General features: G+C 27.7%; 1 protein-coding gene across 1 annotated transcript in view; it reads right to left on the reverse strand.

Annotated features, from left to right (window-relative positions):
• Positions 1 to 9,157, reverse strand: part of Elk (Eag-like K[+] channel) — a 62,885-nt gene extending 53,728 nt beyond the window's left edge. Inside the window, exons 1-2 of the mRNA XM_074252809.1 lie at positions 8,882 to 9,157; positions 3,971 to 4,060 (exon numbers count right to left, since the gene is read on the reverse strand). Of these exons, the coding sequence (XP_074108910.1) occupies positions 3,971 to 4,046 (76 nt within the window). The 5' untranslated portion in view covers positions 4,047 to 4,060; positions 8,882 to 9,157. The remainder of the gene's footprint in view (positions 1 to 3,970; positions 4,061 to 8,881) is intronic.
• Positions 9,158 to 15,727: the final 6,570 nt, after the last annotated feature.

Here is a 15,727-nt window from a genome sequence, read left to right on the forward strand (position 1 = left end):
ATCTATTTATTTAAATAGTTGATTAATTAAAATGTGATGACACTAAGACACATTAAAATAATTTAAGGATTCTTTAGGATACTACCTTAAACTTTTGAAATGAATTAAACAAAAAAATAGCCGTTTTTCATGAAAATGATCACACACTCGCTCGATCATAAAAAAATGAAGGTGTCAAAAAAACGCAAGCAACTGCATTAGCTTGAACTCCAACTGCATTGAATTTTTGAAAGCACTTGAAGTTGACAAATTACTTTTTTCACACTGATGTCCTTCCCCGATTATCCATCATACAATTAAAAAAAAAAATCGTATTATAAATTTATATTCTTTTTTTTTTGTACCTGTCTAAAAAAGCGAGAACAGGAATTCTGGAATGCCGTACAATAGCAGATAGTGCGTCAATAATATTTTAGCATGCCCGTTTGCCCTTATAGACATGTCCATCTAAACTTTTTTACTCTGGGAGTTTTCCATCAACATCCCCTTTATTCCACTCGGCTCGACTCGACTCCCTTTTTTGAATTTTTTCCAACGAAGCTTACCCTTCAATTTTATTTAGCTCTCATCCCAGATGACAGCCGATTTATCCGAATAATTTAATCTGTCTACATTTTACAAATTACTCGATACATACAAATTTAAACCCAGAACAAAGTAAATAACGAAATTTTTTAATTAAAAATATTTCTTTGTTCTTTGTGGCATTAAAACGTCTGGTAGCTTTTTAATTCTCTAAAGACAGATTACTCTACATATTAATTAATACAAGGAGATTATATGCTAATGTAATGTGTGGCTAAATAGTAAGTAAGAGCTTAAATAAATTTTTTTTTTTCGAACGCTTATGATAATAAGTTTATTTCTTAATTTCGCTTTTATTAAAATATTTTAGTAATACTTTGAAGTTAATATTTTTTATGTTTATTAATTAACCAAAAATATTTATCTTTCTACAACGTTAAGAAATTTAAAGTTTGTTTGACGCCATTTTGACGAACATTGAGTTCATTTTCTAAACAAAGAATTAAAAACTAGTTTTTCAAATTAAAGTTCAGCAAAATGAAAAAAAAAATTAATTTCTTTTTTCCGATTGGTAAACACCTTGTAAGTTAAAAAAATTGATTTTATTTTTGCATTTTCTCAATCCTTATACTTTTAAAAGTCACCAGCAAAATTTTTTTACCGAAAATTCGAATTCTAACATAGTGAAATTCGTGAAAGTGGGCTTGCGCTCTAAATAGCGCTTAATAGCGAGTAAAAACTTAAAACGCTTTTTTTTTTTTCAAATGGTGGACAGTTAGTCTCTAAAACTACTCGACTGATTTCAATGTTTTTTGTATTGTTTTGTTAGTTGAGATATTTTGTAAGCCGATTTACTACATTTTGCCAAAAAAAAGTTAATGACAAGATTTTTTTTTTTAACAAAAAAGGAAAACAGGGGTATCTTCTCTTCATTTTTTTCAAAGATCCACCATTTTATTTTATCTCGACATTGGCGCCTCCTGGATAGTTGATGAAAAATTAAATTAAAAAAAAAATTAAGAATTTTTGTATCTTATAAGCTCCAAATGAAAATTTAAAAAAAGCATAGTGATATCTTATACAGAGGCTAAAAAATTATTTAAAATGCTGCATTTTTTAGCCTTTCAAGGTCGTCTCCTACCGAGAAAATAAAAAACAGATAGTATAAAAGTTCTTAATATACAATTCCTAACCCTTCAAAAAATTTTTATTGGTTTCTTAAAATTTGAAGTGACATAAAAGCCGCCATTTTGATGTACACAGCCGCCATTTGTCACAGTAAAGTTTCGAACCTCAGTTTCTTTTTATTGTAGCTTCATAAAATAAAAAAAAAGTGTATATTTTTCAAAATTCACACTCATATTTTCTAAAAAACACTAGTAAACATTTTCCTGACCCTCGAAAAAATTTAAAATTGCTCATAAAAATTATAAGTGACACTAAAATTGCCGCCATTTTGATTTGACCTGGATTTAAAGTACACAATGCTTCTGGCATCGAGTTTAATGATGTTGTGAGAGTAAATAAGAAAAAATAACTAAAAACTAAATGGTTGTTTATTATTAATGGAGCAACAATAATTTTACATTAATAATTAAAGTATTATTAGCCGAAAACAAGATAAATGTCTGTGTAATTAAAGTGATGACGTAAAAATGAACAAGAAAGAGAGTTTAGGTGAAGAAGTAAGGAAAAGGAGTCATTGAAACCCTCTTAGAACAAAGTTATACTCAGTACCCATGTAGTTGTCCGTGGAAATACGTTTCCCCGTGTATATAACAACTAATGTACGAACTTACAATACGATTTTCCTGAGTTGTACGGCGTCTTCGTTGTCCAACCATCGCCTGGTGGCAAATAAATTTCCGTAGTTTCCGGATAACCGAATGGAAGTGAAAGGAAAAGCAAAAGGGTGCCGAGATCTTCTACGAGTTTTAGTTTTAGTTCGCCCGAAAGGGAGAAAAGGGACACCCTATCGTATCAACACGAGGGACGTTTCCTTCAACCTTCAACCCACGGCCTACCAGGGCTATTATCCTCCTTTGACAGTCAACTCATGCGTACGTACACGCTCACTGCATTACATACCAACTGAGTTTGCTTTTCACGCATTTACATTTTAGTGAGCATCCTAAATCCCTCTAGCTGCAAGAGGTTTCAAATAAAATCATTTTTTTTATTCTCAGCTATTTAGTCATTTTTTTTCCAAATTTTATTGTAAAAAATTTTTACGTCTTGTTTTTTTTTTTTTTTCTTTTTTAATGAGTGATAAAAATGAAGGTATATTTTTTTCATCAGTCTTCTATAGAAAAAAATTATTTTTTATACAAGATGATCTATTGTTAGGACAATCAGAACAATTTTTTTTTCAACCCTCCAGAAATATGATATCTCAATTTAATGATTTTTTGTAAGAATAGGTCACATACAATTACAAAAATTTTTTTTATGAAGATGTAACTAAATTTTTTTTTCTAACTTTTAATTGTATAATTCTTTAAATTTTAGATATTAACTACAAAATTTTGAACTTTTTAAAACAACATTTTAAATAAAATATAAAAAAGATTCATTAGAAAAATTTTTTGGAAACTATGATAGCTATTTTCTTAAACGTTTTTAGTAAAAAATGTTTTTAAACATTTTTATCATAATATAAATTAATTTTTTACTGGCTTTAAAACACTTGATTAATTTTAAAATTGAAGAATTCAAAGAACTACTAAATTTACACCTTCCAACGAAAAATAATTCATGTTTTTTTTTTTTTTTTAATCGAATAAAATATTACAATGTAACGCTTCTAGTTTTTGATTATACTAAAAGAATTTATTAATTGTTGTTTGAAACAGTAAGAAAAACGCGGTTTATTAGTAAGCCAAGCTAAAGAGTAAAAAATAATTTTTAATGATTTTGAATAAGTTTAAAGCATGAATAGAATGATTAACACAAAGATTCATTTTATTTAAAAAAAAATGAAATTGGACGTTTTTTTAAGATATTTTTTAAAATATTCACAAACTTTCCATCAAGCAGTTCACGCTTTCTTCACAATAATATTAAATTTTTTTTTTAATCACTCGATTAATATTTTTAATTAATTCAAAATCAGTTAACATATTCTTCTAATAAAGTAAAATTATTTTTTTCTTAAAAAAAATATTTAATTTATTTGGCTATCAAACTATGTTTTACTTTAATAATTTTCAAGTGCTAATCATAGTATCTTTATTCAAAGTCTTAAATCATGTCTTGGATTTTTTTTCAAAAATTTTAGCAAATTCTTAAGAAAAATTCCATAAACAGAAAATTAATAAATATGGTTCTGATTCCTCAACATTAATTTACTTTTCAAAAAATAATTTTTAAAATAATATTTAATTTTTTAAGAAATCAAATTCAAACCATCTTTAAAAAAAATAATTAAAAAAGAAAATAAACTTACGAGTTCCATCGAAACGTGTTGCGATAGTATCGAGAAATGTGTTTTGCGGGGCAAGAAGACCTTTTCTAGCCGGCATTGGATAGCCAGGTCCTGAAAGTAAAATCCATCAATGAAAAAAAACCATAATTAATAAAATAGTAATTCATCTATATGTAAATAAAGTTCCAATATATCAACTAAAAAATAAATAAGTTTTTTAATTCGAGAGCACTCTGACGTAACTCAATATTTCGACTATTTTTGGCGCCTTCGTAATTATTTAAAAATTATTAGTTAAATACGTTTGAATTCAAATAGATCGAAGAGTAATCGAACTTTGATAATAAATGCAAATTTTAAATTTAAAGTTACTCATCTTATCATGAGTTTAAATTTTCATCGTGTTTCTTTTCTAAAATATAAATTTTTTAGGTAAGAAGTTATGGCAAAGTACATTTCCGCCGAAGTCGCGACAATTGATAATCTCGAAGAATTCTTTGATATTTACTATTGTATACCTGCCTGTTGCAGAGGCATTCATATTGGAATTCACATAAAATTTTTCTCTGATATTTTTTATTTTGTTGAGTTATACCGAAAAATAGCATGAGCTCAAAAGTTTATATACATGATAGAACCGGCCTTATCACGATTACGGCTGCAATTCTTGAAGGATCTCGGTCAAGTTTGAAAATGGGTCAAATCGGTCCATTAGTTCCAATTTTGTGAATATTTGAAAAATTTTTTCATTTTCGTAATAATCAAAATTTGCAAGATTTTCCAAAACAATTCAAAAACCACAATTGATAATTAAACTCTGGCAATTTATTTTTAAAGTTCATTTTACATTTTAATACTTTCTTTTTTAATCACTTTTTTATTTTTTTTTACATCTTCTAAAATCAGTAAAAATATGAAAAATAATTGTTTTAATGTCATTATCCTTGAATAACTCTGTATATAACACATTGCATCAAAATTCCGTAAAATGGATGTTATAGCTCATGAAATAAATTATAATTTTCATTATTACATGTATAAGTTCCCTTGTATTTATAAATTTTATAAAATTTTATTAAAAACGTAATATAAGCATTGTATTAAATGTGTACTTGTAAATAATTAACTTTATGCATTGTTGATGGTCTTAAGGGAGCTAAGGCTCCAGGATCAAATAAATTATTAATCTGGGGTAAAGAAACTGAATATTGACCGGGCAGCATAATAAATCGATCAAAAAAGTTTATTAATTCTATTTTATATTCAGTACGTAATTATCAATTTTTAATCATACTTAAATATAAATTTGCGTATGCAAATAAATATATGAAGTTTTTATAATAAGAAAAAAAAAAATAAGTTATTGTACAAATGTCAGAAAGTTGTGAAGATTAATCATCAGAACTTAACCGTGCCATGTTTTGGTAGTAAAGTACATTTATCATCAATTTGTATAAAATTCAATATTTCATAAATAATAAATGAGTATTTGTCAAAACAATTGAATATTGAAAATTAATTATCAATAAATTTTGTTAGTAAAAGTATGTTAATAATTGAAATAATACTCTGGTCAATAATTGGTGTTCTAAATTATCTAATGCACCTAATATTAGTATGGCTTCGGCCATTGATTTCAATATAAGAACTAAAGATGATATTGAATCAGAATACAATATTATCGATTAAAAATAAAAATTATTTACAAGTCCAGTAAGCATAATGTTACTGGTCAGTATTTGGAACAAGGGCGGTCAATATTTAATAGTCAATATTCGAAGCTATCGGCTGTAACGTTAATTATCATTGTAATTCATTGTTTATTATTATATATTTTATTAACAGAAATATTATCTTTTTTAAGTTGAAACAATAAAAAAAAGTATAACACTCGTTCGGGCTCACAATCTCTTCCAATAAATTTACAAATAATGTATTTATGTTCATTTTATCGAAACTGGTCAATACTTATAGCCTTTACCCTATCTTCCCTTTAAAATTTATAACATTGGAATTAAAAACTGGAAATTACAATATTCTGATAGAACCGTTTATTTGTTTTCTTGAAAAAATTCAATGGGTTAAAATAAACTTTATTCGTTTAACCAATGAATCATTTAAAGTACTCACTAATGACTAATAAATGTATAGTAAGGGTAAGAAAGTACGTGACCTCGAAGTATATTTATATTAATGAAATATAATACAAAGTACTTAAGATCAAAGTACAAATCTCTTGAGCGCGAGCGAGACCCGGAAACCGGGAAAGGGAGACATTGAAACGATTGGTAATTACGTTGTACCCAAATCGTCATCAGTAAGGGAAGTAATTGGAATAGAGTCTCTCTGCAAGCTTTCTGCTATCCACATACACCGTTACAAACCGCCCTTTAACTTACGCAACTAAATTACTCCAAAATCGTTATTATTGTAATTTAGAATGTAATTTTTTATATTTAACCTATATTTGTTATTTATTTATTTATTTGCTCTGTCAACACATGCTTTATGATTCGAGTTATATTTATTCGATGTCGGCGGTTAATTAGTCGTTAGAGGGTTTATATTTTTTATTTTTATTTTTTTTAGTCATGTTATTTATAAATTGTATTGTAACCAACAATTAATGAATTTGACCCAGAATTTTTTAAGATTATTGACAAATTTTTTTAACTACACTGACGGGAAAATTTTTTTGCTTTTTGAAAAAAAGAAATTTTATAAAAATGGAGTGAAATTTTTTTTTTGGTAAGATGAAATCAAAAAATTAGGAAATTAGGATTTTTTTTTTTTTATAGTTTCTACTCTTTGGTTGATTGAAGATTAAGACTGGTTTCATTTTCAAAAAATCAAATTTCATGAATTTGAACAATTCTAAGTTGAAATTTTGATATTAAGTTTATGCATTCATTTTATTCTGAAAATTATACTTTTGACGTGTAAAATGTAAAAAATATAATGTGGAAAAATAAATACATAACTTTAAAATTTTTGATCAAAAGTCAATATCTTATTTTGAAAAAATTTTAAATCCAAAAATCTTCACACAATTATTTCATTGGGAATAAAATTCATATCTACTGATAATCCGTAGTAGTGAAACACTTTTCTTTTCATTTGGAAATAAAACATGAATCTTAGTACCGAATTTTAAGCAAAAAAATTTTTTGTAGTTACGATCTGCAATTTTCTTTTTAATAAATTTTTTTTTAATCGAAAGTATGAAATCTGCTACTGAATTATAATAATTCTATTTTATAGTTAATTAATTTTTTGACTGCTGCTGTACCATTTAGATCAAAAGAAAAAAATTTTTTGATTAATAATGATCATGTTAATTACAAAAAAAAAAAAAAAATTAGAAAAACGGTTCACCCTAAAGGACACCCCTGCAACTTCCCGCTAACTTCATACCTAAGCGCTCAACATATCAGTTATTTTGTTATTGAGCTCTTTGAGCTCAAGGATATAGTTATAGTGTTAGTTCGAGCTCGGAGAGCTCAAATAAATAGCTGTTCTATGATTTTGAGCTCAAAAGTTTGATAGAAGTTAAGAGCTGATTAGTTTTTAGAATCGATCAGTTGAGCCGTTCAGAAAATATTTCAAAAAAACGAATTTTTGGAGATTTTATTTTTGAGATTCACACGCACACACACACACACACACACACACACGCGCGCGCGCGCGCGCCGTCGCGGGAATAGGAAAGCTTCCTTAGACTTCAAATCGTCGAGATCTGATGAAAACTCAATTTTCGAAAAACGGGATAAAATCAATAACTTCCCGATTTTTCAAAAATCTCAATTTTCTTAGCGGGAAGTTAAAAAGTTACAATTTTTTAATGAATTATTTTTTAAAAAATAATTGATTCAAAAGGTATAAAATAGTAGATTACTGATAAAGGATTTGAAGAAAATAAAATTGACAAATCAATCTTTTATCTTGTCTGACTAAAAATGTTATCACCACTTCTATATAATTACCGAAAACCATTTTCAAAAATTCAATTATCGAAAACCTAAAAATTCTCCGGAACAAAAAGCTCCAAACACCAAAGTGACAATGACAAATTACGAGTTAACAAAAAATCTTTTACGACTCACAACTGACGTTTTATATTTTTATATATGTCTCTCATTTATCACATTTTTATTTTTCCTCTCCCACAGCCACCAAAAAAACAGAATATCTAAATCGTTACTTCACACATTAGATCTTACATTAGATTTAATCCAAAATAGCACCGAATTAAATTCCCATCAATATAATTCCCTGTTTTCGGTTTATAATCCCGAGTTCGCGGACCCTAGCTTAACCCTCATCAAGTACTAATCTAATAAATTCAAGGGTAATACATCTTTGAAAAAAAAAAAAAAAAAAAAAAAAAAAAAAAAATATCTTCTGTATCCGAGAAAATAAAGTTATACAATTGTAAAAAATAACTTATAAATTTTTTATTACATTTACTCTCACTCGAGGATTCGAATTGACTTACTATTGTCCTCACCTGGATCTCCAGGACACCGAGGACTATTTTCGATTGATCCGATATCAGTTTATAAAAGTTATTCAACTAAATTCTCTAAAAAAATTTTTTTAAAATGGGTCAAGTGCCAATTATTTTTATTTTTACAAAATTTTATAAGAAATTTTTATATTTTTAGAAATAATAATAATAATAATTAAAAATGTTTATTAATTACTATGAAGAATGTTCTTATTATTTCATTTGAAAAAAAATTTTTTTAATGAAAAAAAATTCCAATATTTATTTTTAAACCTTGCACACAATTCCCTTGAATTTTTTATTCATAAATCTCAAGTGTTTTAATTTTCAAGAAAAATTAAACTGCCCGATAATTTGTACGAATAAATTCAATTTTAATTACAATGGAAATTAAAAATAATAAAAAAAAAAAAAAATAAACAAACCTTGACAGTAAAATTTACAGTTTCATTATTTTTTGTAAAATTTGCAAGTTGATAAATCCATCATAATCAGTCACACAATTAATCACTTAACTAATTAATCAATTAACTTATAAACTTTTAGACACTAGCACAATTTTATATAAATTTTCTATAACTTTAATATTAATTTTAATTTCAATAGATGAATTGAATCAACAAAAAAACCATCCACCAAAACCGAGTGAGTTTTCGGAACGATAAGCGTGATATGAGAAAACGCGCGTCAGGGACGGTGACATCCGCGTTACTGAACGAACACGGTAGATTAGAAGCGTGTGAGTGTGGTGATGATGGGCTCTCCCGGGCTCTCCGTCCTGGCGGACTTGCGCGGTCCACGTTATAATAACCTCGAGTCGAGCGCAACATGTGGAAAAGTTGTCTATGTTGTGTGTCTGCCTAACCAGTCTCCTTTTCACTCTCAACTGGCAAACTATCTGTCCCTCTATATGTATCTGTGGACTTTCGAGCTTTTACGCTACCCCCTGGACCACCCCCACCTTCTGCCGGGTATTATCTAAATCTGACCGTATAATCATTTTTATTTTGCTCTACTTTTATCTTTTTTTGTAGGAATTTTTATCTGGTTTTGAGGGAAGAGTTTTTTTTTATTTAAATGCACGTTAAATTGATTAAATTTATTAGGGTTGGGAAAATTCAATTGGAAAAATTTTAAAACTATTCAAGGAATTTTTCAATTTTATCTTGCAATAAATTTATTTACCCGCGGGGTTGATTTAGTTTATAATATTGCCAAAATATTAAAAAAATTCTAGTTGGTTCAAGAGAAAAATTCTTTAACCAAGAAAATGATTATTTTAAAGAATTTCATTGTCTTGATTTAAGTACAAAAATTTTTAGATTAATTTTACTTGATTCAAGAATTTTTCTTCTCGATTTAAGCTTAGATGGATAAACTACAGGCGAAAAAATTGGTCAATTCTTTTATTCAGATATCAAAAATGTTATTTAGGGTGACAAAACCTCTGTGAAGTTTGAGGTATTGACATGAACATTAAGCGTCTAGCGAAAAAATTCAAACAATATATATTTTTTAAAGAAATTAAATGCTCTACAAAAAACGTCCTTTTATATTTTTTGACAAATTGACTCCTTCATAAGTTATTTAAGGTCAAAGATATACTTTGAATGTACTAAAGAGTAGCAAAATAATCGAAAAATTGCTTTTTTTCTAAATTATTATCAAATTTTGTCAGAGAATATCAAAATTTAAGTCCTTGATATTGAAATTTAGACACTCGAACTTAAATTTATCATTTTGCATTTAAAGAATATGATAAAAAATTTTTTTAATTTGTATCTTATGTTAATTACACTGATTGAAGAATGTGTTAATTGTCAATGAATTCATATATTTGGAAATAATTTATTTATTTGTTAATAATAAATCGTAACTAAATATTATTTAACTATTATTATATAACTAAGCAAATATTCATTGACAGTTAATAAATTGCATTCAATAAATGAATAATTAAATCATTCAATGTCAAAAAATCATTTATTAACATCAATAAAACTTCACAACTATTAACAAATCTTTCTATCAGTGTTTTTTGAAGATTTCGGTAAGTTGTTGCTACAAGTATGGCGGAAGTTCAATTGCTATACAATTTCGACCCTTAAAAGTCTGTTTTGAGGTATTTTTATCACAAAGTTAAGGAAAGGTTTGTTCTAATCAGTTTTCTGATCACGTACGCGAGAGAAAAAGTTTTGAAGTCGAGTATGAATCAATTTTTTTGAGCAAAGCTTACCTTGGTTAGAAATAAAGAACAATCTTTACAGAAAAGATTAACTACTTTACAGAAAAATTAAAACCATTCAATTGAAGCTGAGAAAATTATTTAGAAAGACGAAAATAGTCTTGTTCAAAGTAAAAATTTTTATAAAAATTATATTGTTTTATTTTTATGTATGAATTTATACAAACACAAAAACATTTTCTTTCCTCAAATAATTAGAGTACTTCTATATTAATATTTTTTTGTCAATAAAAAATATTTCTACTCAAAAATTAACTTTTTTTTAATTTAATTCTAGAGAAAAAATATTTTCTTTATAATTAATTCCTTTTGAATATTTATTTTTTCTCATACAAACTTTCCGGGAAAAAAAGTGTTAATACTTTTCAAAAAATTATAAATTCAATGTTCTATTGTGTTAGAAGATTTTTCTAGTATTTTAAATGAAAAAACTTCTACTTTAAACGAAAATCTATATTCCTTTGAAGAAAACGAAATTGTTTTTAGTCTCAAACGTTTTAGTACAATTAGTATCATAGGAGACGAATTAAAATTGTTTATCTAAGGAAGAAGTTTATTTAATTCTAAAAGAACTACTTGATAGAAAATATTTTCTTCAAGATTCTACTCTTGCTGCAAGATATTCAATTTCTTTATTCAAGAAAATTGCTTTTAAAAGTATTGAATGAGTAGAAAATTTCACTCTAAGGAACGACTTTACTGTTTCAAACACGATACACATACACTGCACAGGAATTTCTTTTTCTTGAATCAGGGTACGCGGTAAGGTTGGTTGAAGACATCGATTTCAGTTAAAAACCCTACCCGTCGAAAAATTGTCGGATTATTTTAACTTTCTATTAAAAGAAGAGTTGATGTTATTCAAAAAAGAAAACAAAATTGTTTTTAGTTTTCAAAAATGTTCAGTAGAAGAATTTAACATGATGGACCGAAGATAAGACGCTTCAATTAAGTCAAAATAGTTATCGAAAAAAGATGAAGATCTTTTGAGCCACGAAGTTACACGGAAAAAAGTAAACTGTAATAAATAACAGTTGATTTATAATAAGTAATGATCAACTGCTAAAAATTACCAATTCAAACAGTAAAATTATGATTCTACTATTCATATTGTAATATTTACACTTTAAACCTTACAATTTACTCTTTACATAGAAGAAAATACTATTTCAAACAGTAATATCCGCCATGTAAATGTCTAAAATGTTAAAGTATAATAATTAAGAATTCAGACTTTAATATTTATCATTTCGTACCTAAAAAATGATGTTATGATATGTAAAAAGTATAGAATAAAGTAAGTAAATTTCTAATACAAGCAATGTCAATATTTACAAAGTAAAATGGTAAATTTTAAACGCAACGCTAAAAATCAAACTGTAATTATTGACTTGCTTAGACTGGTAAAATGTATATATTAAAAGTATAATTTTTACTGTTTGAAATATTAAATTCTCCCAGAGTGAGACCCCCTTCTCTTTCATCTAAGTTCCCCTTCTCTTCATAATATGGACTATATATTGAAATGGCAATTTTTACTGTTTGAAACTGTAATTTTTAAAGATAAAAGAGTCGTTATTAACTATAGTGACAACTACTAATTACTTATTTTGGATATTAAATTATAAATTGTGGCTTTTATAATTTCTACATTAAGGGGGGAAATACGTGTAGAGGCTTGAAAAAATTCAAAATTTTTTTTTTTCATAAATCGCTTGTAAAACTATTGAAAAATATACAGTTAAAATTTCAGGTCAAAATTATTATTCGTTCAAAAGTTACAAGCGGTTTAGTAAGTGCGCTCGGTACAGCGCCCGAGAACATAATTACCTGAACGGAGCGGTCGGTTAGGGTCGAGTAGGTAGTCATTCATATACTTCCAGGTATATATTTTTAAGAGAGAAAGGGAAAATGGGCAGATGTTCTTTTATTTTATTCGTATAGAAGCTACTAGAAGTATTAGTGTCCTTGTAACAAACCATAGTGTAATATTAGTTCATAACCGACCTTCGTAGCGTGTGTTTGCAGTATTAGTAAAAAATGTCTTCGTATCCAAAAACAGGACGTAGTGATAGTGCTCGTCGTAGTAGACCACGCAAAAGATCTTTTCACGGAAATCAGTTTTCAAATACTGAATCAAACGAGTGTGGTGATAATAACGAGAGTATAAGTGCCAAAAAGCTATCAAATATAATGAGTGAAAATGTAATTGTTAACCCATTACATTTTTATAGAATCATAGAATTTTTTACCGTCTTCACAGCTTTATCGGATATTCTTATATGTCGAAACTGTAAGCAGAATGTTAAATTTGCTGAAAGTGGAATACGAGGCCTCGGATTCAAGCTCGTTGTTAATTGCATGTGCGGATCGAATTGATAATTATTATATAATTATTAATATATAGCTTGGGAAGAAAACCATGATGAAGAAAGCTGCACACAAACACATGAAGGATCTGCGGGAAGTATGGAAGTTGAAGCTATCAAAACGATGTTTACAAGGTCAGAAGAATTACACGGAGTAAAGTACGGTAATTATATAGGCGATGGAGATTCCAAAACATTCTCAGCAGTGATAAAATTGAACCCGTATGGTGATGAACTGACAGTAACTAAAAGCGAATTTATAGATCATGTGCAAAAAAGAATGGGAACGCGACTCCGGAGCGTAAAAACAGAAAAACATTTGGGCGGAAGAGGAAAGTTGACAGAAGTTTTAATAAAAAAATTAAGCACTTACTATGGACTAGCAATTAGGAGAAATGTAAATAGCGTTGAAGACATGAAAAATGAGATATTGGCAACTTATTTCCATATGATATCAACAGATGATAATCCACAACATGACAAATGTCCAAAGGGTGTAGATAGCTGGTGTAAGTGGAACGAAGCTAAAGCTCTGGGGACAGAACCTCCAAAACATCCGACACCTTTGCATCCTGACGTTCAAAAAGCGATTTTTCCAATTTATCAGGATTTATCCCGGGTAGATTTATTGGAGAGATGTTTAGGAGGCCATACTCAAAATGCTAATGAAAGTTTTAATTCAACTATTTGGCTTATGGCCCCTAAACATTTGCATAGTGGTTTAAAAACTATTGAAATTGCTGCATACTTGGCTGCTTGCTTATTCAATGAAGGCAGTTCAAGTATTTTATTAGTCATGAACGAGTTAGGTCTCATCGTTGGGAACAACAGCTTCAATCACGCACAACAATCCGACAGTCAGCGCGTAACCCATCAGAATCGACGCAGCTCCTTGGACAGTAAAGAAGCCCGAAAAGCACGAAAAAAAAAGCTACGAGCTCAAAATGAAGCATATGAAGCTGAAGAAGGCTTACAATATGGTGCTGGAATAGCTGATTAATTGGTAAGTTGTTTCAATTCGTTTAATACAACTTTATATTAACCTTTTGGCACCGTGGCTTTATTTACCGGTAACAATTTATCGAAACAAAAATTTTTCATACCAAAATTTCTCACATGCAAAAAATTCTCACTCAAAAATTTCTTGATTAAAAAAATTCTCACAGAGCAAAAAATTATCATTTAAAAGTTTCTCAAATATTTTATTATCACTTTATCATTAAAAATTCATAATTAAATAAATATTAATTTTAATAATAATTAATAATACCAAATAAATTTTGACAATAAGAAATATTGCCTTTGTGAAAATATTGAACAAGAAATTATTGCTGATAATTTATGTCGCGAGAAATTATTGCATGAGAAAAAAGAGACGGTCACCTTAACTTTTTTCATCACTTATTTTTTAAACGCGTTTTTCTCGAAACTAGTTTTTTCGAACTAGTGTACACTAGTTTAAAAAGTTTTTAATCAATCATCTTCAAATTTAGTATATTATTTCTTTACATAATTGTGCTGAATATGAACCTCAATCAGAAGCAATTTTTTCATTTTAACTAATTTTTTTATACTAAACAATAAACAAAAAAAAGGTAAAAAAACATGACTTACTTTCACAGCCGTCAAAAAAATGAAAAATTTTTTTTTTTTTTTTCTTTAAAATGAGGTTCATATAGAAGATACATGTCCAAAAAAAGTAATAATTTTGATGCATTGATTTCAGATAAAAATTATGGCCTCCATGATGTACACCAGTTGCGAAGTCGGACGACAACCTACGAGATGTATCAGCTGATATCTTTACTACTTTTTAAGTTTTATTCTTGTAAATGTAAATTTTTACTCTTCAATATATGTATAAAATAACCCAAAAGTTTGAATAAATAATATTAATTTTTTATACCTTAAAATAATTGATTAAAATCTGCTCGAAAACGGCCATCTACACGTATTTCCCCCCTTAAGTTCTGTAATATTTACATTTTTGCCACCCCGATGTCCGCTTTACTGTTTGAAACAATAAAAACTAACCGGAATCCGAGTGAATATTACAGTTTACTTTTTTCCGTGTAGAATTCACGATAAGAAAAAATTCTGGAAGCTGGATAACTAATTCCTAAAAATAATTTCCTTGGAAAAAATTCTCTTGAATAAAATTTTTATATCAATGTAAAAAAATGGGGGGCCAAAATTGACCGTACAAAAAATTTCTATAATTTCTATTTGATAATTTTTTAATCCGAAAAACTTTGAGCTAATGAATATTAAGCCCGACTATTAAATAAAAAAATACTGAAGTATTCTACAAGTGAGACATGATGTCATGGTGTTAATCTAATCAGATCTTTAACCACAGAAGGAAATTAGCAGTAATATCGGTTTAACATATTACTGTTTTGCTTCAAGAAACCCATCAAAACCAACAAATTCAAGTACTTTTGCTACATTTAATTTAAAAGAATCTAAATGACTTTTTAGAATATGTTAAAATGGAAATTCCGTTTTTTAAGATTTTGTTGGTATTGATAACAGCAAACTTTTTTTTTTAACCAAAAATCTCTTGCCTCTAGATTTTAGATACGACGAAATTATTGTAGATTTTCATAATCGATAATTAACAAATTTTACATTATCGACTGAAAATAAATTCTTGA

This window comes from Cotesia typhae, unplaced genomic scaffold (assembly GCF_013202065.1).
Source record: "Cotesia typhae breed Kobodo isofemale line unplaced genomic scaffold, CoteBio_Ctyphae scaffold_121, whole genome shotgun sequence".
NCBI classification, from domain to species: domain Eukaryota; kingdom Metazoa; phylum Arthropoda; class Insecta; order Hymenoptera; family Braconidae; genus Cotesia; species Cotesia typhae.